Source organism: Oncorhynchus kisutch, linkage group LG23 (genome assembly GCF_002021735.2).
Source record: "Oncorhynchus kisutch isolate 150728-3 linkage group LG23, Okis_V2, whole genome shotgun sequence".
Lineage (NCBI taxonomy): Eukaryota > Metazoa > Chordata > Actinopteri > Salmoniformes > Salmonidae > Oncorhynchus > Oncorhynchus kisutch.
The window spans coordinates 25,328,996-25,355,667 of NC_034196.2; the positions used below are offsets into that span (position 1 = coordinate 25,328,996).

Here is a 26,672-nt window from a genome sequence, read left to right on the forward strand (position 1 = left end):
TCTGTGTCAAGAATTCTGCAGAGCAAGTTTGTATGAAGGTCTGGTTATTCAAAGGGAAATTGTTATATGCTATGGAGGTACATTTGTGTATTTTTGTTGAGTGAACGTTTTTATTTTCAATCAAAAATAATTGTTCTGAAAGCAACTTTTTTCCGACACAAAGGAAGTCATAGCGGACACCGACGAAGAAGGACTGTGTGATGATGGCATCTCAGGTAAGCAGCACTGGGCATTCTTCTGTCCAACTTTTTCATAGCTAGTAGTTAGCTCCTACGATTCAGTGTCGGTTCGTAACATTCTACTATATTACATGCATACATACCGTAGAATGATAAATCATGCCATTTTTATTCTCAGGCTAACCAAAAGCATTTAGCTACGAACGCCTGTTCTCGCCATTTTCAGTTGAATTAATCTAACTTCCTTTCATGGCAACTCATAATCAGGCCATGTCCTATTTGTTTCATAGTCGATATATAATCAAATTTCATGACAGTGTAAAGGTTAGCTTTTTTTTTTACTGAAGGATGAAAGAACACAATATGTCTGTCAGGGAATGCTATTCTGATATGTCAGATGAAGAGTTAGACCAGAAAGTCAGGGCCATTAAGGCAAGGATGCCCCATGTGGGCTTTAGAATGACCAAAGGAAGTCTCAGAGCAATGGGCCATCGTGTACAATAGCAAAGAGTTAGGGAGTCTCTGCAGCGTGTAGACGGTGCAGGTATCATTGCCAGAATACTCCAGCTTCATTGCATTGCTCAGCAAAAATACTCTGTTCCTGCTCCCCTGTCTCTCGTCCACATTGATACAAATCATAAATTGATAAGGTACTAAGATGTATAATGTCTCCATCAAATCTAAGAAGTTATTTAAACTTTTTATTCTTACTTATTCGTAGACAAATTTTCCATGATGTATGCAATTGGAGTTGTTCTTCATCAACTGGTAATACATAAATAAGGAAGCAGGTTAATAGGTTAAACATTTCACTTTTAATTCCAATGCATTTTTTTCAAGATATTGTCATCTTTGGCGGCATAGAAAGATTTTCAAGGAAGGGAAGTATATTATGTCGTATACATATTGCATATTTCCCATCACCTAATGAACAACCACAATACCAGTCTGGTGTAAAGCATATGTCCCATCACCTAATGAACAACCACAATACCAGTCTGGTGTAAAGCATATTTCCCATCACCTAATGAACAACCACAATACCAGTCTGGTGTAAAGCATATGTCCCATCACCTAATGAACAACCACAATACCAGTCTGGTGTAAAGCATATGTCCCATCACCTAATGAACAACCACAATACCAGTCTGGTGTAAAGCATATGTCCCATCACCTAATGAACAACCACAATACCAGTCTGGTGTAAAGCATATGTCCCATCACCTAATGAACAACCACAATACCAGTCTGGTGTAAAGCATATGTCCCATCACCTAATGAACAACCACAATACCAGTCTGGTGTAAAGCATATGTCCCATCACCTAATGAACAACTACAATACCAGTCTGGTGTAAAGCATATGTCCCATCACCTAATGAACAACCACAATACCAGTCTGGTGTAAAGCATATGTCCCATCACCTAATGAACAACCACAATACCAGTCTGGTGTAAAGCATATGTCCCATCACCTAATGAACAACCACAATACCAGTCTGGTGTAAAGCATATGTCCCATCACCTAATGAACAACCACAATACCAGTCTGGTGTAAAGCATATGTCCCATCACCTAATGAACAACCACAATACCAGTCTGGTGTAAAGCATATGTCCCATCACCTAATGAACAACCACAATACCAGTCTGGTGTAAAGCATATGTCCCATCACCTAATGAACAACCACAATACCAGTCTGGTGTAAAGCATATGTCCCATCACCTAATGAACAACCACAATACCAGTCTGGTGTAAAGCATATGTCCCATCACCTAATGAACAACCACAATACCAGTCTGGTGTAAAGCATATGTCCCATCACCTAATGAACAACCACAATACCAGTCTGGTGTAAAGCATATGTCCCATCACCTAATGAACAACCACAATACCAGTCTGGTGTAAAGCATATGTCCCATCACCTAATGAACAACCACAATACCAGTCTGGCATTAAGCGTTCTGTGCTGTGTTGACGTATCCTGAAAAATCAGCTGCTTTAGATTGAACAGTCATATCTCAGTTATTGTTTTCATATCTACAAAAATAAGCTATTTTCTTTACTTTCAGAGTGCAAACTGATAAAGGGGTCGCAAATGTAGATATTGCCAGATGTTCACTGTCCGAGGAACAGGCCGTGGGAAGCTTTATTGCTGGCAGAAGTGTCCATAACCAGAGGTAATTCAGCTGTTCTGTGTTCTCTTTCTCTCTGCCTGTCTTGTTGTACATGGAACCTGTCTCACATGCATTAATTAAAAAACCCTTAAGATGTCAGCTGCTAATTTTCAGATTTACACCACATAAACATTCAGCCATTTTCACATGACTATCTGTTGCTATCTGTTGCTGCCAAGTCATCATCAAGCTTCAAGTGCTATTTATGTCTAATAATGATATTATCTGCTATTGTTTGTCCCCATGTGTCTGTTTTTCAGCATAAAGTACTCTGTAGCCACTTAGTATGGACACCAGGTGAGACCGCACACACACAATAACAGTCTCTCCTTCACTTCATCCCTCTCCCCCTTCTCTCTTAATCCTCTAGGTTATATCAGCTGTGTTGGTGAACCCCTCCCGCATCTGAACTGGCTGACACAGAGGGAACAGCATGATCATAGGTGAGAGGTCACTTGGTCGGGTCAACAGAAAGTATGATTAAAGAGATGCTTTACATTGAAATACAGATAGAGATGTAGGCCATGTCCCAGAGTCCCAGAGTTAATGATCCAAGGTCATTTTTGCATTTTATGATTATGATGACTGACTGTGTTAGAATAAAAAAACAAGGCTTAATCATGCTCTCTCTCTATCCATCTGTCTCTCGTCTGCAGGTATGTTTTAATGTGAGAGAGGAAGCCAGTCCCGTCATCACCACCTCACCCGCTCTTAAGATAACCTTCGGGCCAACTGGGGTCCCAAGGCTGGTTAGGAGATACTGCTAGAGACACTGTAATTGTGATGAACTGAGAGAATATTAGGGTAGCACTATAGTTCATTAATCATATGCTGTCTACCTCTTTTCTTACCTCTTTCCTGTTCTGTCTTCTACATCTCTCTCCCCACCTCGTTTTTCTTCCTCGTTTCATAATACATACCATATATGCATTGAAGTACAGATTGAACTTGTATTTATAATATAATATTACAATTATCATAATTGTAATATATTATGTATTTATAACACCTGGATAATTAACTTACTTCAATAAAGCGTTTCACATTCTCCGCTGGTTGAAATTAAGTATCTCATTGAAATATTATCCTGTGTCTTCCGATTAATGCAGATGAAGGGAGTTAGATATGCATAGATTTTTGGTCTGTATATATGAATTACAAATCAGCCTTCACTTAAATCATGTTCCTAGTCTATTGCACAGTTACAATGTGTAATCATTGATGTCCCAGGAGCAGGAGTGGTAAACACTGTTGAAGTGTATAATTGTAATACATGCATGCAGACACAGCATCATTCAAAGAATGTAGTTTGATACACCTGGTATTGGATATGACTGAAAAAGAATGTCTCACAGAGGTTCATACCAGAACCGTACCTTTATTTGCCAAGGAAAAGTACGTGATCAGTGAATATATTCAATGTACAGGCTACAACGTGGGAATTTCATGCGTGGTAATAACTACAGTCATTGTATTTAGGACTTGCATCCATGGAACAATAAAGTTATTATATTCTACTCAATCCATAGGCTTCATTAATGCCATTCAGACTTGACGTTGATACAACAACTATGATAGCTGAGGTTCATAGATTGGTATGAATATTTGTTCAGAACCTAACGTTTTAGGGTCCATACACAGATCGGCTACATACTGTAGCTAGCCACACATCCTTATGCATACAGTTATTTTGAACCTCAACTGCACATTTACCAAGTAAATAGTTAGCTAGCTATGTTACTTCAGCTGTATTGCACAGCAAGGCAAGCTTACACAATTGTACATTCAATTTGCAGTAAATGCTTTAGCTGGCTAGATTCTTTACATCCACTGTTTTCCAAGACGACAGCCTGGTTTGCTGGTTTTCTCAGGAGTCCCTAAAACATTAAACAACACAAATTACAATGTCATACTCATGCCATAACACCAGTTAGCTAGCTGGCTAATGTTAGCTAGTCAGCTAACTTGCTAAATAGCCATTTTTGTGAATTAACTTTATGACAAAAAAATATGCACAAACGTTTGTCTCTTCATTAACTAACATATTCCTCTCAATTGTACATGTTTTGCTTGGCTCGCTATGATGTCATAGTTACTTACATTTGCTTCCACCGTAATGTTTTGTCAGCCATCTTTGCTGAAGAAAGTCACAAAGGATGGGTGGCTTGTGTCAAATTCGTCATTGGAACGACTCGATATGATTGGTCATATATAAACATTGGGACCCAAATGCATAATGAGTGCTCTAACTCCCCCTTGTGGTGGTCGGGAGTAATGACGCCGTGATGCTGGGTACCTCTAAGTCCACGGTGTAAGCTCACAATTTTTAAAGGAGGAACCACTGTACTAGTTGAGAGTCGCTGATTTAAAGTTTCCGAGTTGCAATTCCGAGTTGGATGACCGTTCAAAAAGTATTTTCCCAGTCGGAGCTAGTTTTTTCCCAAGTTCCAGTTGTCTTAAACTCACTGAAGTCTGAGATATCCCAGTTCCGAGTTTCCAGCTGTTTTGAATGCGGCAGAAATCATGATGGATTGACAGCACGGCAAATGTATTCAACCTTTTCTGCATGTGAATGTTTGACCTTTTAAGCTTTGAAAAGAGACCCTTAAACCCAGACTTGGACCACACACCCACTTCACTGAATAGCAGGCTAGTGATTGCTTTGCAACACTTGCAGCTAGCCACGGATTCCTTCCAAACCACTCATTGTTGAATTTGAAATGTCCATTTTGTTGTGTAATGTTTATGTCCAATGGCCGATGAGAACCCATACATTTTATCGATCATTTCTCTTCATATGACATTAATTGAAAAGTATTTGGCAGTAGATTGTCAACGTGATTCATGGCTGCTTGTCCAGCTTACTAGCTACGATTTTTAAAGTATGACGTTGACATGATCAGTCCAATCAAAGCTACGGTAGATATAACATGATTTTACATAATTTTATCTGTGGCCAATGACCTTGAGCATTCTTGAATGGGCACTTCTAATGTAAATGTATGGCAGCACCCAAGGGGCTTGAATTTTTGAGCTCTCCCGGTAGATTTACTGGTGATGTAGTGTCCCCATGAGTGACGGAACGCTGATTGGCACAACTATAGAACATTTCCAACCCCAACGCTCTGTATAGAGCTAGGCTGAAATACCTGCATTTCGGAGCTACCTTACTCAAGACAGCAAAAAAGAGACAATGCCGCTTTATTAACTCAATTATAATTTTTTCACATTGTTTGCACACCAATAAGTTAGTCTTATTAATGCCAAAATAACATGCCAAACAGGCAACATTTTATGCTCTGCCCCACCTGCCCTGAATGACGGGTCGCCACTGGTGATCCCCCGTGACATCTTGTTCTGCGGACCCTGCGCGTTGTTGCCCGGATGGCCCATCAGTCGTAGATCACCGTCGTAGATCACCGTGGAAACACAGCGTAGCGGCGGTCTATCCTGTCAGTGAGGTGGATTGTCTTCTCTCTTAGCCCTCACACACACACACACACACACACACACACAAACACATACTGGCCACATGAATCAGATGACCCTAGATAATCACTGTCAGTATGGCGGATGGGAGAGCCATAACATCAGCAGTTAAAGGGCCAAAACCTTGCCAACTAGCCTGTCTTTCAGACGCTGATCCTTACCACAGATCTAGGATCAGATTACACAATCCCAATAATAAGTACTTATTCTTACCAAGTGATACTCTAGCTAGCAAATGACAGGAGAATAGCAGCTGTAACAGGATTGTAAGGTAGCAGAGCAACAGCACAATGGCTTGGTACTGAGACGTATACACGCATCCGTCTGTCCGTGTGTGCATTTGTGTGCAGTGCACATCTATGTTTCTGTATATCTCTCTGTCAGTGTGTGGATGTGTGCTGGCATATGTGTTATGTTGCTATTCAAACACAAATAATGCATGTCACCTCACCACACACCAACAAAATGGAGCGTTCCAGAAAAGAGCAAGTAGCTACAGTAGACCGGGGTAGTCTTTTCTAAATTAAAAGGATGTCTCTTTGTTCAGTTCCATGAATCAGGGAGAGAGAAAGAGCGTAGCACTATGGGGAAGAGGGAGGTAGACGCCAGTGAGGGCTGTGATTTTCACAGCCAGAACACACACAGTCAGAATATCAAACGCACACACACAAATTAGAACATCAAATACACACACGCACACATACATGCAGCACACACACACAGCCAGTCCATCACATACACCGTCATTTATCTTTTCCCTTCAATCCAGAGTCTTCCTCCTGCAGGAAAGCTTCTGTAGGGAGGAGATGGATTAGATGTTGGAGAGAAACTCGGCTAGCTATAATCCTGGAGCTGGAGAGTGCATCCCGCTACTTATAAAGAGACATACCCCTCGATCACACACATACAGTGCATTCGGAAAGTATTCAGAACCCTTGACTTTTTCCACATTTTGTTACGTTACAGCCTTATTCTAAAATGGACTAAATAGATTTTTTCCTCATCAATCTACACACAATACATAATGACAAAGCAAAAACAGGTTTTAGAAATTTTTGCATAGTTATTCAGACCCTTTACTCAGTACTTTGTTGAAGCACCTTTGGTAGCGATTACTGCCTTGAGTCTTCTTGGGTATGACGCTACAAGCTTGGCACACCTGTATTTGGGGAGTTTCTCCCATTCTTCTCTGCAGATCCTCTAAAGCTCTGTCAGGTTGGATGGGGAGCATCGCTGCACAGCTATTTTCAGGTCTCCCCAGAGATGTTCGATTGGGTTCAAGTCCAGGCTCTGGCTGGGCCATGCAAGGACATTTAGAGACTTGTCCCGAAGCCACACCTCCATTGTCTTGGCTGTGTGCTTAGGGTCATTGTCCTGTTGGAAGGTAAACCTTCACCCTAGTCTAAAGTTCTGAGCACTCTGGAGCAGGTTTTCTTCAATGATCTCTCTGTACTTTGCTCCGTTCATCTTTCCCTCGATCCTGGCTAGTGTTTCTGCCGCTGAAAAACATCTCCACAGCATGATGCTGCCACCACCATGCTTCACTGTTGGGATGGTGCCAGGTTTCCTCCAAACGTGGCGCTTGGCATTCAGGCCAAATAGTTCAATCTTGGTTTCATCAGACCAGAGAATGTGGCTCATGCAATGGAATGTATTTTTTTGTGATTGAGTTGAGTTGAATCAACAAATCACAGCACATATTTTAGCGCATATTTTACTTCCTGTTTTGCTCCTATGGGTACGCTCGCAATGGCCGGCAGTCCACCCATTATGCCATCATTGACTTGAATGGGGACGACTGTTCTATTCAATCTATTTCTATGGCAGCACAGGCAGTCGGGAGTGGAGAGATTGGAACAGTTATTACAGTGACAGCCTTCATTTGGCTGGCCAATTACATTTGGCTGGCCAATCCAAAATTCCATAACCGTCACAGCCCTAGAAGGTTCCCTGCTCCACACACTCTCAATACGTGCGTTACTGGTAGCCTTATGTCTGCCTCACCGCTCACGGAATGTAATTCACAACACAATGCAACACAACAGAATGCATTATTATCTTGATTTAAAATGTTTCCGACCCGCAATGTAATTGTTCTGAACTGCGAGCCGAATGTTTTAATTTCACCCACCAGCTGAGTTTTTTGTGGCTCACCCGCGGGAACCGTGGGTATCCAACCCGATGCAGAGCTCTATCTCACACATACAGTACATGAGAGGTTACAGGAGGAAAGCTAAGCGGGAGATTAGTCAGAGTATAATTACACCTGCTACACATACATTACACACACACACAGACACACACTGTACATACACACACCTGATTATTGTTTGAGTCAGACATAGGAATTATTGCAGTTAATTATTGTTAACAAATCGCTCTCTGAAATGAACAGATTGTGAAGGACTTGCCTTTTGAAAGATCAAAGAGTGTCAATGAGGTGTAGACTGTCATCATGTTGAGGTGGTTGAGCAGCGGCTATTGTGGGAGTGTTTTCTATGGAAATGTGAGGTGAGGCTGAGTTGGGTGTCATCATCTCACACACTTGATTCATTAGACATTGTTGCAGATGTTTTGTTTTGGATGTACTTTTGAGACACTTTTGAGGTGTTTGGGTTACTGTATTATCGATATTTGTGGAACGTTACTAATATTCTACTTTACTCTAACCTACTCTAGCCTACTTCACCCTAACCTACTTTACTCAACTCTACTTTACACTACCCTACTCCCCTCTACTCTATTCTACTGTACTCTACTTTAATCTACTCTATTATACTGTACTCTACACTACTCTATCTAGTCTATACTCTAGTCTAATGTCATGTTCCTTGTCTCCAGGTTCCAGGAGTGATGCTCTGCAGCATGGTACGTCAGGGACCCTCCCCCACTTCCTGCAGGAGCCTGATGATGCCTATATCGTCAAGAGCAACCCCATCAAGCTCAAGTGCCGGGCCAGGCCAGCCCTGCAGATCTTCTTCAAGTGCAATGGGGAGTGGGTCCACCAGAGCCAGCACCAGTCTCAGGAACACACTGACGAGGGCACAGGTGGGACACACACTGATGTGACATAGAAACTCATGTACATGAATGCAGACACTTTTATGCACCTACCAACACATATACTGTACATTCACATGCTTACACACATACACACACAAATATGCATTCACCCACACAAACATACACACAAAAATGTACATACACACACAGAAACACTGTGTTTTTCATCCCAATCTCCCCATAGTCTATCATTTCATTTGGAGTGATAAAACGAGGGTTAAAATGCAGTTTATTGACTGTTCCCAAGCTTAAGTCCAACCCAATTTTGTTCCACACAGTTACAATCGAGCTCCTTCCGTCTCTAAATCTGTATTGTCTGCTTTTGTCCAGTTACCTTCCCATCTGGCTCCTTCATGTCTCTGATGTGTGTATATATGTGTGTATACCTTCTAGGGATGTGCATCTTTCCCGTTTCGATTCATATCAAGATACATGGGCTCCGATACGGTACAGGAACAGTACGTTTTAGTTTGAAACTATTCAGAGCAATTTGGTTTGATTAGAAGAAAGAATCGATGCGATTCGGTTCGATATGCAATAACATTTGTTGCATAAACGCATCCATTCTACAATCTAAATTAAAATCTGCTGCTGATGAGCTGGTCCTCTCTGAGCTGGATCTATCTGAGCTGGTCCTCTCTGAGCTGGATCTACCTGAGCTGTGTGTGTGTGTGTTTTTGTTTAACTATCCTTGTGGGTAATCACATTCCCAAACCAGAAACCGTGGATTGATGGCAGCATTCGCACTTAACTGAAAGCACGAACCACTGCTTTTAACCAGGGCAAGGTGACCGGAAACATGACCGAATACAAACAGTGTAGCTATTCCCTCCGTAAGGCAATCAAACAAGCTAAGCGTCAGTATAGAGACAAAGTAGAGTCGCAATTCAACGGCTCAGACACAAGAGGAAGGTGGCAGGGTCTAAAGTCAATCACGGATTACAAAAAGAAAACCAGCCCCGTCACGGACCAGGATGTCTTACTCCCAGACAGACTAAACCTAATGATGAATCATTTGGTGAATCATTACATCCCTACTACCTGTGTTACATCCCTAGTACCTGCGTTTACATCCCTACTACATGCATTACATCCTTAGTACCTGCGTTATATCCCTAGTACCTGTGTTACATCCCTACTACATGTGTTACATCCTTAGTACCTGTGTTACATCCTTAGTACCTGTGTTACATCCTTAGTACCTGTGTTACATCCCTACTACATGTGTTACATCCTTAGTACCTGTGTTATATCCTTAGTACCTGTGTTATATCCTTAGTACCTGTGTTATATCCCTAGTACCTGTGTTATATCCTTAGTACCTGTGTTATATCCTTAGTACCTGTGTTATATCCTTAGTACCTGTTTTATATCCTTAGTACCTGTGTTATATCCTTAGTACCTGTGTTATATCCTTAGTACCTGTGTTATATCCTTAGTACCTGTGTTATATCCTTAGTACCTGTGTTATATCCCTAGTACCTGTGTTATATCCCTAGTACCTGTGTTATATCCTTAGTACCTGTGTTACATCCCTAGTACCTGTGTTATATCCTTAGTACCTATGTTACTTCCCTATTACATGTGTTACATCCTTAGTACCTGTGTTATATCCCTACTACATGTGTTACATCCTTAGTACATGCGTTACATCCTTAGTACCTATGTTACTTCCCTATTACATGTGTTACATCCTTAGTACCTGTGTTACATCCCTAGTACATGTGTTACATCCCTAGTACCTGTGTTACATCCTTAGTACCCGTGTTACATCCGTACTACCTGCGTTACAGCCTTAGTACCTGTGTTACAGCCCCACTACATGTGTTACATCCTTAGTACCTGTGTTACAGCCGTAGTACCTGTGTTACATCCCTAGTACCTGTGTTACATCCTTACTACCTGCGTTACAACCTTAGTACCCGCGTAATATCCCTAGTACCTGTGTTACATCCCTAGTACCTGTGTTACATCCCTAGTACCTGCGTTACAGCCTTAGTACCTGCGTTATATCCCTAGTACCTGTGTTACATCCCTAGTACCTGTGTTACATCCCTAGTACCTGTGTTACATCATTGTACCTGTGTTACATCCTTAGTACCTGCGTTACATCCTTAGTACCTGTGTTACATCCCTAGTACCTGTGTTACATCCCTAGTACCTGCGTTATATCCCTACTACATGTGTTACATCCTTAGTACCTGCGTTACATCCTTAGTACATGCGTTACATCCTTAGTACCTGTGTTATATCCCTACTACATGTGTTACATCCTTAGTACCTGCGTTACATCCTTAGTACATGTGTTACATCCTTAGTACCTGTGTTATATCCCTAGTACCTGTGTTACATCCTTAGTACCTGTGTTACATCCTTAGTACCTGTGTTATATCCCTAGTACCTGTGTTACATCCTTAGTACCTGTGTTACATCCTTAGTACCTGTGTTACATCCTTAGTACCTGTGTTACATCCTTAGTACCTGTGTTACATCCTTAGTACCTGTGTTACATCCCTAGTACCTGTGTTACATCCCTAGTACATGTGTTAAATCCTTAGTACATGCTTACATCCTTAGTACCTGTGTTGCATCCTTAGTACCTGTGTTGCATCCTTAGTACCTGTGTTACATCCCTAGTACCTGTGTTGCATCCCTAGTACATGCGTTACATCCTTAGTACATGCTTACATCCTTAGTACCTGTGTTATATCCCTAGTACCTGTGTTATATCCTTAGTACCTGTGTTATATCCTTAGTACCTGTGTTATATCCTTAGTGCCTGTGTTATATCCTTAGTAAATGCGTTACATCTTTAGTACCTGTGTTATATCCCTAGTACTGTTTTACATCCCTAGTACCTGTGTTATATCCTTAGTACCTGTGTTATATCCCTACTACCTGTGTTATATCCCTAATACCTGTGTTACATCCCTAGTACCTGTGTTACATCCCTAGTACCTGTGTTACATCCCTAGTACCTGTGTTACATCCCTAGTACCTGTGTTACATCCCTAGTACCTGTGTTATATCCTTAGTACCTGTGTTATATCCTCAGTACCTGTGTTATATCCTTAGTGCCTGTGTTATATCCTTAGTAAATGCGTTACATCTTTAGTACCTGTGTTATATCCCTAGTACTGTTTTACATCCCTAGTACCTGTGTTATATCCTTGGTACCTGTGTTATATCCCTACTACCTGTGTTATATCCCTAATACCTGTGTTACATCCCTAGTACCTGTGTTACATCCCTAGTACATGTGTTACATCCCTAGTACCTGTGTTACATCCTTAGTACCCGTGTTACATCCGTACTACCTGCGTTACAGCCTTAGTACCTGTGTTACAGCCCCACTACATGTGTTACATCCTTAGTACCTGTGTTACAGCCTTAGTACCTGTGTTACAGCCGTAGTACCTGTGTTACATCCCTAGTACCTGTGTTACATCCTTACTACCTGCGTTACAACCTTAGTACCCGCGTAATATCCCTAGTACCTGTGTTACATCATTGTACCTGTGTTACATCCTTAGTACCTGCGTTACATCCTTAGTACCTGTGTTACATCCCTAGTACCTGTGTTACATCCCTAGTACCTGCGTTATATCCCTACTACATGTGTTACATCCTTAGTACCTGCGTTACATCCTTAGTACATGCGTTACATCCTTAGTACCTGTGTTATATCCCTACTACATGTGTTACATCCTTAGTACCTGCGTTACATCCTTAGTACATGTGTTACATCCTTAGTACCTGTGTTATATCCCTAGTACCTGTGTTACATCCTTAGTACCTGTGTTACATCCTTAGTACCTGTGTTATATCCCTAGTACCTGTGTTACATCCTTAGTACCTGTGTTACATCCTTAGTACCTGTGTTACATCCTTAGTACCTGTGTTACATCCTTAGTACCTGTGTTACATCCCTAGTACCTGTGTTACATCCCTAGTACATGTGTTAAATCCTTAGTACATGCTTACATCCTTAGTACCTGTGTTGCATCCTTAGTACCTGTGTTGCATCCTTAGTACCTGTGTTACATCCCTAGTACCTGTGTTGCATCCCTAGTACATGCGTTACATCCTTAGTACATGCTTACATCCTTAGTACCTGTGTTATATCCCTAGTACCTGTGTTATATCCTTAGTACCTGTGTTATATCCTTAGTACCTGTGTTATATCCTTAGTGCCTGTGTTATATCCTTAGTAAATGCGTTACATCTTTAGTACCTGTGTTATATCCCTAGTACTGTTTTACATCCCTAGTACCTGTGTTATATCCTTAGTACCTGTGTTATATCCCTACTACCTGTGTTATATCCCTAATACCTGTGTTACATCCCTAGTACCTGTGTTACATCCCTAGTACCTGTGTTACATCCCTAGTACCTGTGTTACATCCCTAGTACCTGTGTTACATCCCTAGTACCTGTGTTATATCCTTAGTACCTGTGTTATATCCTCAGTACCTGTGTTATATCCTTAGTGCCTGTGTTATATCCTTAGTAAATGCGTTACATCTTTAGTACCTGTGTTATATCCCTAGTACTGTTTTACATCCCTAGTACCTGTGTTATATCCTTGGTACCTGTGTTATATCCCTACTACCTGTGTTATATCCCTAATACCTGTGTTACATCCCTAGTACCTGTGTTACATCCCTAGTACCTGTGTTACATCCCTAGTACCTGTGTTACATCCCTAGTACCTGTGTTACATCCCTAGTACATGCGTTACATCCTTAGTACATGCTTACATCCTTAGTACCTGTGCATGTGTGCATGCGTGTGTGTGTGTCAAGTCATGAACTGCTAAATGTAAACTGTAACTGTAAATTGGAGGCTCCTTGTCCTTTTTGTAATCATGAAGAGTACATGTTAAATATTAGATGACTGACTCTTACATTTGACATTTTAGTCATTTAGCAGACGCTCTCCAGAGCGACTCACAGTTAGTGCATTCATCCTAAAATAGCTATGTGGGACAGCCATATATCACAGTCATAGTAAGTACATTTTCCTCAAAGTAGCTATCAGTGCAAGTAAGGGGGGAAAAAGTCAAGTGTGAGTGATAGTTCACGGAAGGCATTTCTTTTTTGGGAGAGCGAGCTAGAACCTGTCAACTCTGTTACGACACCTCAGTGTGTATTTTAACACACATGCCATACCCCCTCTCTCAGAGCCACTAAGACAGACAGTTACAGAAGTTCAAACTGTCTCCTTGGGTAGTCAAACTTCAATGTTCTGTTCTGGAGCCAGTAGTCAGATCGTTATTCTCCTAACACATCGAACTCTGCTCTGCTATCAACAGATAGCTCCGACAACTGACGTTAATTATTCTAAATGCGGCCAGTATTTTAGAGCAACTCTTTTTATCATCTCTGTGTGGCCATTTGACACACACAAACTCAGATCATCCAATAGCTGTCTTGATCCACAAGTACTCTGTTAATCTAAACTTCAAAGTAGAAACAGCAACCACAAAAAATATACCTCAGATTGACTCTTTTCTTGTGTTATAAACTTTGCTCGACTTTGCTAGATGACCCGTGGATAGTGAATCTATCGGCGCATGCATGGATTAGACAACACTGTGTTTGTGTGAGATGAAATCTGTAAACTCAGCAGGAGTATCTTTTTGGAGCACACGCAATTACATTTTCTTTCCCAGAAAAATCAGCAGACACACTCAAGGCTTGGTGTTCATGTCTGGATCTCAAGCTTACTTACAGCAGATTGGAAGTGGTGTCTCCCACCTATCCACTGTCTACTCCATCCCACCCCCTTTCTATCTCTTTCTCTCTTTGTCTTTCTTTTTCTTGTCACTCGCTCGCTCCACTGAACAAAGTGGCCTAATCTCTCCAAATGGAAAGCTGGTGTTCTAGTGGACGGCCCTAGGCTCGTCTATGGATTGGTTGAGCGTAAAGGCCAGTGGAGAAGTCCACTTCCCTGCATGGACGTGTGGCTTTGCAGCCTGGACATAGAAATTGCTGTGAGGCTCACAGAGCTGTAATGGAAGGAAGGATTTCTCTGGATGCGATCAGGGATTTACTGAGAGTTATCTGGACGTTGTGCTGTGTGTCTACTGTATGCTTCAACAAATGGGGAAATGTTATTATTTTATACTTATACAATTGCTCAGAGAAAGAGATTTTGTTCAACAATTAATATTTTAGGTAGGGGTCAAAGTTATTGACACCCCTGTTTTCAATACATCACCTTGTGAGGATAACGGCACTGAGCCTTTTTCTGAAATGTTTTAATAGTTGGAGAACACAGTAGGAGGGATCTTTTATTTTGTATAAAATGTTTATTTAACTAGGTAAGTCAGTTAAGAACAAATTCTTATTTACAATGACGGCCTATCCTGGCCAAACCCAAACCCGGACGACGCTGAGCCAATTGTGCACCGCCCTATGGGACTCCCAATCACGGCCAGTTGTGATACAACCTGGAATCTAGCATTGAGATGCAGTGCCTCAGACCGCGAGGCCATTCATCCATACAGGATCCTTTGCGCTTATGGACTGGCCTCAATTGAAACCACAGGTTTCATGTCCGGACACTGAGATTGCCTTTGCCAAATTAACCATTGTCATGGCCAATTAACCATTTATTTGTGAATTTTGATGTGTGCTTGGGGTTATTGTCTTGCTGGAAGATCCCATTTGTGGCCAAGCTTCAGCCTCCTGGCAGAGAACCAGGTTTTTGGTTAAAATATCCCTATACTGGGTAAAGTTCATAATAACGTTGAAAACCTGGTTGCCTCTGCCAGGAGGCTGAAACTTGCCCGCAAGTGGATCTTCCAGCAATACAATGATCTCAACCACAAAGATGTGGTTAATTGGCCACAAAATCAAGAGCAATTGTGAGCAGTTGTATTAGTATAAAATTATATAATTTCCCCCAAAATGTTAGCATACAATATAGCTCAGTAGTTCAATTGATTATTTTATACAGTCATTTTTGCTCATCTTTATCAAGGGTGTCAATAATTCCAGACAACACTGTATATATTAATAGTGCACTGAAGCAAGACAGCAAAGGTTATGATGGAACAATACACTCAAGCAGGCCTACACACGCGCACGCAATACACTCAGGTAGCAGTTGTGTAGCGGCAGCTCACTAATGGCTGTTAAAGTGTGTCTGAGAGGCAGGCCTGGCCCTGGGGGAAGGCTGTGGTGGTTAGCGCAGTAAGCTGTGAATCAAATGGAGCAGGAGCCAAACAACACCAGCACTAATGCTAAAGTTGTTTCACCAGTGCAGCAGGGCTCTGACATGTGAAGCTCATGACAGGATAGAAAGCAGAGAGATGCATGCATGTGTCTCCTGGGAGAACGTAATATGATTCTGTATTGACATATAAATGTGCTGGCATCTGTTTTCTCCTAACTTCTAATGGGGATGAAAGAGAGTAGTTATGAACACACAGAGAGTCCCAAGGGGACTCAGTGATCGCCAACCTGATGGAGTCCCTGTACTAAATGTTTTCATGATGCATTATATGCGCACGATGATGAATGTCATAGTTGAGAGGATATAACATAACATGTGTTATGCAAGCTGTAGTACAGTAGAAGTCGGAAATTTACATACACCTTAGCCAAATACATTTAAACTCAGTTTTCAGGATTCCTGACTTTAATCCCAGTACAAATTCCCTGTTTTAGGTCAGTTAGGATCACCACTTTATTTTAAGGATGTGAAATGTCAGAATAATAGTAGAGAGAATTACTTTTTTTCAGCTTTTATTTCACATTCCCAGTGGGTCAGAAGTTTACATACACTCAATTAGTATTTGGTAGCATTGCTGATAAATTGTTTAACTTGCGTCAAACATTTTGGGTAGCCTTCCACAAGCTTCGCACAAAAAGTTGTATGAATTTTGGCCCATTCCTCCTGACAGAGCTGGTGTAACTGAGTCAGGTTTGTAGGCCTCTTTGCTCGCACACGCTTTTTCAGTTCTTCCCACATATTTTCTATACAATTAAGGTCAGGGCTTTGTAATGGCCACTCCAATACCTTGACTTTGTTGTCCTTAAGCAATCTTGCCACAACTTTGGAAGTATGCTTGGGGTCATTGTCCATTTGGAAGACCCATTTGCGACCAAGCTTTAACTGATGTCTTGAGATGTTGCTTCAATATATCCACATAATATTCCTCCCTCGTGATGCCATCTATTTTGTGAAGTGCACCAGTACCTCCTGCATTAAAGCACCCCCACAAAATGATTGCTGCCCCCCCCCCGTGCTTCACGGTTCTTCGGCTTGCAAGCATCCCACTTTTTCCTCCAAACATAACGATGGTCATTATGGCCAAACAGTTCTATTTTTGTTTCATCAGACCACAGGACATTTCTCGAAAAAGTACGATCTTTGTCCCCATGTGCAGTTGCAAACCGTTGTCTGGCTTTTTTATGGTGGTATATGAGCAGTGGCTTCTTCCTTGCTAAGCGGCCTTTCAGGTTATGTCGATATAGGACTCGTTTCACTGTGGATATAGATACTTTTGTACTCGTTTCCTCCAGCATCTTCACAAGGTCCTTTGCTGTTGTTCTGAGATTGATTTGCACTTTTCGCACCAAAGTACGTTCATCTCTAGGAGACAGAACGCGTCTCCTTCCTGAGTGGTATGACGGCTACGTGGTCCCATGGTGTTTATACTTGCGTACTATTGTTTGTACAGATGAACGTGGTACCTTCAGGCGTTTCAAAATATCTCCTAAGGATGAACCAAACTTGTGGAAGTCTACAATTTTTTTTCTGAGGTCTTGGCTGATTTCTTTTGATTTTCACATGATGTCAAGCAAAGAGGCACTGAGTTTGAAGGTAGGCCTTGAAATACATCCACAGGTACACCTTCAATTGACTCCAATGATGTCAATTAGCCTATCAGAAGCTTCTAAAGCCATGACATAATTCTCTGGAATTTTCAAGGCTGTTTAAAGGCACAGTCAACTTAGTGTATGTAAACTTCTGACCCACTGGAATTGTGATACAGTGAATTATAAGTTAAATAATCTGTCTGTACATTTTGGGGGGGAAAATGACTTGTGTCATGCACAAAGTACATGTCCTAACCGACTTGCCAAAATTATAGTTTGTTAACAAGAAATTTGTGGAGTGGTTGAAAACCGAGTTTTAATGACTCCAACCTAAGTATATGTAAACTTCCGACTTCAAATGTATGCTTCACCATAGGCAAGCTGTCACCTTCTGACCATAGTTCTGTTATTTTATTCTTTGTTTTAGTATGGTCAGGGCGTGAGTTGGGGGGGGCAGTCTGTTTGTTTCTCTATGTTGATTTTTGTGTTCGGCCTAGTATGGTTCTCAATCAGAGGCAGGTGTCGTTAGTTGTCTCTGATTGAGAATCAAACTTAGGTAGTTTGGGTTTCACTTTTGGTTTGTGGGTGTTTGGGCCACACTGTACTGTTTCGGTTTTGTATATTTCACGTTCCAGTGTTCAGTTGTGTTTTTGAATAAATCAATATGGACACTTACCACGCTGCATTTTGGTCCGATCCTTACTCCTCCTCAGACGAAGAGGAGGAAATCCGTTACACAAGCGAGAAAACTCCCACTGACGTCCATCCCTACTGACTAACATGCAATCATTGGAAAATAAAATGGATGACCTACGATTACAATTATCCTACCAACGGGACATTAAAAACTGTAATATCTTATATTTCACCGAGTCGTGGCTGAACTACGACACCGATAATATAGAGCTGGCAGGATTTTCCATGCACTGGCAGAACAGAGAAGAAGTGGTGGTGTGCGTCTATTTGTCAATAACAGCTGGTGCACGATGTCTAATATTAAAGAAGTCTCGAGGTATTGCTCACCAGAGGTGTAGAGTACCTTATCATAAGCTGTAGACCACACAATCTACCAAGAGAGTTATAATCTATATTATTCGTAGCCGTCTATTTGCCACCAGACCAATGCTGGCACTAAGACCACAGTCAACCAACTCTATAAGTCCATAAGCAAACAAGAAAATGCTCATCCAGAAGCGGCGCTCCTAGTGGCCGGGAACTTTAATGCAGGCAAACTTAAATCAGTTTGTCACATGTCACATGTGCAACCAGAGGAAGAAAAACTCTACACCACCTTTACTCCACACAGAGATGCATACAAAGCTTTCCCCCACCCTTCATTTGGCAAATCTGACCATAATTCTGTTCTCCTGATTCCTGCTTACAAGCAAAAACTAAAGCAGAAAGTACCAGTGACTCGCTCAATACGGAAGTGTTCAGATGACACGAATTTTACACTACAGGACTGTTTTGCTAGCACAGACTGGAATATGTTCCAGGATTCATCCAATGGCATTTAGGAGTATACCACCTCAGTCATCGGCTTCATCAATAAGTGCATCGACGACATCGTCCCCTCATTGACCGTACGTACATATCCCAACCAGAAGCCATGGATTACAGGCAACATCCTCATCGAGCTAAAGGCTAGAGCTGCTGCTTTCAAGGAGCAGGACACTAATCCTGACGGTTATAAGAAATCCTGCAAGTAACTTCACTGACATTTTCAACCTCTCTCTGACTGAGTCTGTAAGTCACCCAAGTCATAGACTGTTTTCTCTGTTACCGCACGGCAAGCGGTACCGGAGCGCCAAGTCGAGGACCAAAAGGCTCCTTAACAGAGAAACTTATACCCCCAAGCCATAAGACTGCTGAACAATTAATCAAATGGCAACCATACTATTTACATTGACCCCCTCCATTGGTTTTGTACACTGCTGCTACGTGCTGTTTATTATAAATGCATAGTCACTTCACCTCTACCTACATGTACAAATTACAAATTAAGTAACCTGTACCCCTGCACACTGACTCGGTACCAGTACCCCCTGTATATAGCCTCGTTATTGTTATTTTATTGTTACTTTTTATAATTTTTTACTTTACTGTTGGTTAAGGGCCTGTAAGTAACCATTTCAAGGTAAGGTCTACACTTGTTGTATTTGGCGCATGTGACAAATAACGTTTGATTTGAATTGATTTAAAGGCCGTGTCTGCGAATACAGAGTTTTTGACACCGCCCCGCCCCTCAGGAAACCTCTTTCTCAAAGTTATCTTTTTACTCACCCTCTTCTGAAACATGATGATGTAGCCTATGTCTCTGCCTCATATTTCTGAACGGTTGAAATTAAAACGCTGCTGCGATTTGAATGAACATTCAAGGCCATTTTGAAGGCTACAACTTTCTCTATCTGTTGTAATGGATATTGCAGTTGCACAAGGAGGATGCTGTCCCTACACATTTCATTCGATCAAAAACAATCTGCGTTTTGTCTAATGATGTAGGATAATCTTTGTAGTTGCTGCTATAACATAGCCACACTAGCCAGATTTGCTGAAAAAGAACACTCTAACTGCAGGGGCAGATAGGCCATCTGGCAATGCTGGCAAATACCAGATGGGTGGGTGGGCTTAGGGCTGTGGTGGTCATGAAATTTTGTCAGCCAGTAACTGTCATGCAAATAACTGCCGGTCTAATGTTAATTGACCATTAATTAACATAAACACGTTTAGCATCCCCGGCTTCCACGCATAGCCTACAACCCACTGATTTTGACCTTTTTGGAACAGCACATTTTAAAAAGTCTAACATTTAATATAGCCTACACTATCACAATAAATCCATTATTTATTTTAGGCAGGTCTAAAGAAACATTAGCTTATTATATGAAAAAATGTTATATTGAACGTTTTGGTACCTACTGGAGAGATCCTTTTTGTCTACACCCATTCAGCATCGTTCACACCCTTTTAAGCTTTAGCCCGACCCTTCGCTAAATATTTCAAAAATAAAGGCTGGTTTATACTACTGGTGTATTTGTAAATTTAATCTGGAGTGCCAGAGTGTGCTCTGGGTGTTCGTAGCATTGTCAGAGCATTGTCAGATTGGCAGTTCGTAAATTCAGAGTGTTTTGCTCTTGGAATTCACACTGGACACTCTGGCAGGAAAGTAGGGTTGATCCGAACGTTCTGACCTAACAACAGCGGTCAAGCACCCAAGCTAACTGGCTACCATTGGCTAGCTACTTTCAGAAACAAAGCAGAGCTGGTTAGGCTGTGTTTATGTTATCCAGAGCGTTGGTGGCTGCAACTGTGCTGCTGGCAGCAATTTAATTACGTTTTTTTGCCAATGTTTAGTGACACCGGCCATATTTAATAGGTGTTGAACGTTCGTAAATTTGTCAGTTATTCTGTGCCTCTGGCACACTCAGACGAGTGCGCTCTGAAATCGGAGTAAATAGCCAAAGCGAATTTACCAGCTCTGTCTATCAACAGTTGTGACAGTGACATCATAAACATTCTATTGAAATAGTGACTTGCATAGTCGAGTATTTTGTTTAGACATGTACTTAGCTAGCTAGAATTCAACCATAGTCCCAACTCATGCATTAATCTCCAGGTAGCTAACCAACCAGGTTCAATGTTAGCTATCTTACATTAGGCTATAACTAGCAATGCAAATGGCTCTGAGATACGAATAATATCACTACACAGATCATACACGTAACGTTGGCTAGCGAGCCAGCCAGCCAGCTAACTTTAAATGAAAATGACTTTCTGACAAAATTAGAAACTTGTAATATCTGAAAATGTAGCTAGCTAGACTCCCTTACCCGTATACACTGATGATCGCTTCTCCCTCTCTGTCGCAGATGCCATGATTGCCCTTAGTTTGAAGACGTAATCCGGAGCCTTCTGTGTTCTCTTTTCGACTCCGTCTGCGTATTTGCAATCAAACTGCAGAATTTTCTCCATCCCCTTTGCTATCATACTCTAATTCCACTGATTTCAAAACTCGGTCCTCCAGAAAGTGGAGAGCAGCAGCAGTAAAATAACAATAGCGAGGCTATATACAGGGGGTACCGGTACAGAGTCAATGTGCGGAGGCACAGGTTAGTCAAGGTAATATGTACATGTAGGTAGAGTTAAAGTGACTATGCACCAGGCACCAGATGGCCAGGTCTCTGACCTCCTCCCTATAGACTGTCTCATCATTGTTGGTGATCAGGCAAACTTGATGATGGTGTTGGAGTCATGCCTGGCCATGCAGTCATGAGTGAACAGGGAGTACAGGAGGGGACTGAGCACACACCCCTGAGGGTGTGTTGCAGAGGTGTTTCGTCCCAGAGTCCCTAGCTTAGTGATGAGCTTTCAGGGCACTATGGTTTTGAACGCTGCGTTGTAGTCAATGAATAGCATTTTCCATAGGTGTTCCTTTTGTCCAGGTGGGAAAGGGCTGTGTTAAGTGCAATAGAGATTGTATCATCTGTTGGGGCGGTATGCAAATTGGAATGGGTCTAGGGTTTCTGGAATAATGGTATTGATGTGAGCCATGACCAGCCTTTCAAATCACTTCATGGCTATAGACGTGAGTGCTACAGGTCAGTAGTCATTTTGGCAGGTTACCTTAATGTTCTTGAGCACAGGGACTATGGTGGTCTGCTTGAAACCTGTTGGTATTACAGACTCGGACAGAGAGAGGTTGAAAATGTCAGTGAAGACACTTGCCAGTTGGTCAGCGCATGCTCGGAGTACACGTCCTGGTAATCCTTCTGCCCCCGCGGCCTTAACAATGTTGACCTGTTTAAAGTTATTACTCAAATCGGCTACGGAGAGCGTGGTCACACAGTCGACCGGAACAGTTGATGATCTCATGCATGCTTCAGTGTTACTTGCCTTGAAGCGAGCAGAGAAGTAATTTAGCTCGTCTGGTAGGCTCGTGTCACTAGGCAGCTCGCAGCTGTGCTTCCCTTTGTAGTCTGTATTAGTTTGCAAGCCTAGCCACATCCGACGAGTGTCAGAGCTGGTGTAGTACGATTCAATCATAGTCCTGTATTGACACTTTGCCTATTTGATGGTTCGTCGGAGGGCATAGCGGGATTTCTTATAAGCATGAAAGCGGCAGCTCTACCCTTTAGCTCAGTGCGGATGTTGCCTGTAATCCATAGCTTCTGGTTGTACGGTCACTGTGGGGATGACGTCATCGATGCACTTATTGATGAAGCCAGTGACTTATGTGATGTACTCCTCAACGCCATCGGAAGAATCCTGGAACATATTCCAGTCTGTGCTAGCACAACAGTCCTGGTGTATTTGTAAATTTAATCTGGAGTGCCAGAGTGTGCTCTGGGTGTTCGTAGCATTGTCAGAGCATTGTCAGATTGGCAGTTCGTAAATTCAGAGTGTTTTGCTCTTGGAATTCACACTGGACACTCTGGCAGGAAAGTAGGGTTGATCCGAACGTTCTGACCTAACAACAGCGGTCAAGCACCCAAGCTAACTGGCTACCATTGGCTAGCTACTTTCAGAAACAAAGCAGAGCTGGTTAGGCTGTGTTTATGTTATCCAGAGCGTTGGTGGCTGCAACTGTGCTGCTGGCAGCAATTTAATTACGTTTTTTTGCCAATGTTTAGTGACACCGGCCATATTTAATAGGTGTTGAACGTTCGTAAATTTGTCAGTTATTCTGTGCCTCTGGCACACTCAGACGAGTGCGCTCTGAAATCGGAGTAAATAGCCAAAGCGAATTTACCAGCTCTGTCTATCAACAGTTGTGACAGTGACATCATAAACATTCTATTGAAATAGTGACTTGCATAGTCGAGTATTTTGTTTAGACATGTACTTAGCTAGCTAGAATTCAACCATAGTCCCAACTCATGCATTAATCTCCAGGTAGCTAACCAACCAGGTTCAATGTTAGCTATCTTACATTAGGCTATAACTAGCAATGCAAATGGCTCTGAGATACGAATAATATCACTACACAGATCATACACGTAACGTTGGCTAGCGAGCCAGCCAGCCAGCTAACTTTAAATGAAAATGACTTTCTGACAAAATTAGAAACTTGTAATATCTGAAAATGTAGCTAGCTAGACTCCCTTACCCGTATACACTGATGATCGCTTCTCCCTCTCTGTCGCAGATGCCATGATTGCCCTTAGTTTGAAGACGTAATCCGGAGCCTTCTGTGTTCTCTTTTCGACTCCGTCTGCGTATTTGCAATCAAACTGCAGAATTTTCTCCATCCCCTTTGCTATCATACTCTAATTCCACTGATTTCAAAACTCGGTCCTCCAGAAAGTGGAGAGCAGCAGCAGTAAAATAACAATAGCGAGGCTATATACAGGGGGTACCGGTACAGAGTCAATGTGCGGAGGCACAGGTTAGTCAAGGTAATATGTACATGTAGGTAGAGTTAAAGTGACTATGCACCAGGCACCAGATGGCCAGGTCTCTGACCTCCTCCCTATAGACTGTCTCATCATTGTTGGTGATCAGGCAAACTTGATGATGGTGTTGGAGTCATGCCTGGCCATGCAGTCATGAGTGAACAGGGAGTACAGGAGGGGACTGAGCACACACCCCTGAGGGTGTGTTGCAGAGGTGTTTCGTCCCAGAGTCCCTAGCTTAGTGATGAGCTTTCAGGGCACTATGGTTTTGAACGCTGCGTTGTAGTCAATGAATAGCATTTTCCATAGGTGTTCCTTTTGTCCAGGTGGGAAAGGGCTGTGTTAAGTGCAATAGAGATTGTATCATCTGTTGGGGCGGTATGCAAATTGGAATGGGTCTAGGGTTTCTGGAATAATGGTATTGATGTGAGCCATGACCAGCCTTTCAAATCACTTCATGGCTATAGACGTGAGTGCTACAGGTCAGTAGTCATTTTGGCAGGTTACCTTAATGTTCTTGAGCACAGGGACTATGGTGGTCTGCTTGAAACCTGTTGGTATTACAGACTCGGACAGAGAGAGGTTGAAAATGTCAGTGAAGACACTTGCCAGTTGGTCAGCGCATGCTCGGAGTACACGTCCTGGTAATCCTTCTGCCCCCGCGGCCTTAACAATGTTGACCTGTTTAAAGTTATTACTCAAATCGGCTACGGAGAGCGTGGTCACACAGTCGACCGGAACAGTTGATGATCTCATGCATGCTTCAGTGTTACTTGCCTTGAAGCGAGCAGAGAAGTAATTTAGCTCGTCTGGTAGGCTCGTGTCACTAGGCAGCTCGCAGCTGTGCTTCCCTTTGTAGTCTGTATTAGTTTGCAAGCCTAGCCACATCCGACGAGTGTCAGAGCTGGTGTAGTACGATTCAATCATAGTCCTGTATTGACACTTTGCCTATTTGATGGTTCGTCGGAGGGCATAGCGGGATTTCTTATAAGCATGAAAGCGGCAGCTCTACCCTTTAGCTCAGTGCGGATGTTGCCTGTAATCCATAGCTTCTGGTTGTACGGTCACTGTGGGGATGACGTCATCGATGCACTTATTGATGAAGCCAGTGACTTATGTGGTGTACTCCTCAACGCCATCGGAAGAATCCTGGAACATATTCCAGTCTGTGCTAGCACAACAGTCCTGTGGCTTAGCATCTGCTTCATCTGACCCATTTCTTATTGACCGTGTCACTGGTGCTTCCTGCTTTAGTTTTTGCCTGTAAGCAGGAGTCAGGAGGATAGAATTATGGTCAGATTTGCTGAATGGAGGGCGAGGGAGAGCTTTGTATGCATGTGTAGAATAAAGGAGGTCTAGAATTTTACATTCTACATACATTCTACATTGTCACATCACTCAAAATGTCCGATTTTGGGTGGCTAAAACCATGATTTTGTCAAACGGGAAAGGACATTATCCTCATGATTCCTATATTGAAAGTCTGTGCCCTGCCCCTGTGCATGTGTCACTGGGGAGTTGGTGGCGTGCACAGTGATGTGGGGTGGTGTGGATAAAATGCCAGGACCAAATTTGTAATCGCTAATTAGAATACATGTCTGTGTCCTGCTTTTATTTGATATGCTGCCTACTGTAGATAGCTTCATGTAACTCCCCACTTGAGTTTTGCTCTGTGGCAACAAAAAAACTATCTGCGAATTTGTAAAAAATATGTTGATCATAACTCCCCTCCTGAAAAACTCAAATGAAATTGTGCTTATGCTTAATAACCTACTGAAAGCATGGAATGCAGTAGTTAGAACATGTCTGCCATGTACTTTGTGTACAACATAAAGTTTGTAGGCTGCACCAGAGAAATGCGTTCATCGCCCATCAAGGTGGGGGAAGTGGCAGCGGAGTGGGCAGCAGCTACAGTACGTCCCAAAAAATCCTGCACATGGACAGAAATCTCTGTATCTTTAAATCAAATCAAATCAAAGTTTATTTGTCACGTGCGCCGAATACAACAGGTGTAGACCTTACAGTGAAATGCTTACTTACAGGCTCTAACAAATTGTGAAAAAAGGGTATTGGGTGAACCATAGGTACTGTAAGTAAAGAAATAAAACAACAGTAAAAATACAGGCTATATACAGTAGCGAGGCTATAGAAGTTGTGAGGCTACATACAGACACCGGTTAGTCAGGCTGATTGACGTAGTATGTACATGTAGACATGGTTAAAGTGACTATGCATATATGATGAACAGAGAGTAGCAGTAGCGTAAAAGAGGGGTTTGCGGGTGGTGGGTGGCAGACACAATACAGATAGCCCGGTTAGCCAACGTGCGGGAGCACTGGTTGGTCGACCCAATTGAGGTAGTATGTACGTGAATGTATAGTGACTGTGCATATATGATAAACAGAGAGTAGCAGCTGCAAACAAGAGGGGTTGGGGGGGGACACAATGCAAATAGTCCAGGTAGCCATTTGATTACCTGTTCAGGAGTCTTATGGCTTGGGGGTAAAAACTGTTGAGAAGCCTTTTTGTCCTAGACTTGGCA

At 42.2% G+C, this 26,672-nt stretch overlaps 1 protein-coding gene across 2 annotated transcripts in view; it reads left to right on the forward strand.

Annotated features, from left to right (window-relative positions):
* LOC109868633 (netrin receptor UNC5D) overlaps window positions 1–26,672 on the forward strand; it is a 315,876-nt gene that overhangs the window by 212,298 nt on the left and 76,906 nt on the right. For both annotated transcript variants that reach the window (XM_020458331.2, XM_020458332.2), the window contains exon 2: window positions 8,686–8,892. In XM_020458331.2, the coding sequence (XP_020313920.1) occupies window positions 8,686–8,892 (207 nt within the window). The remainder of the gene's footprint in view (window positions 1–8,685; window positions 8,893–26,672) is intronic.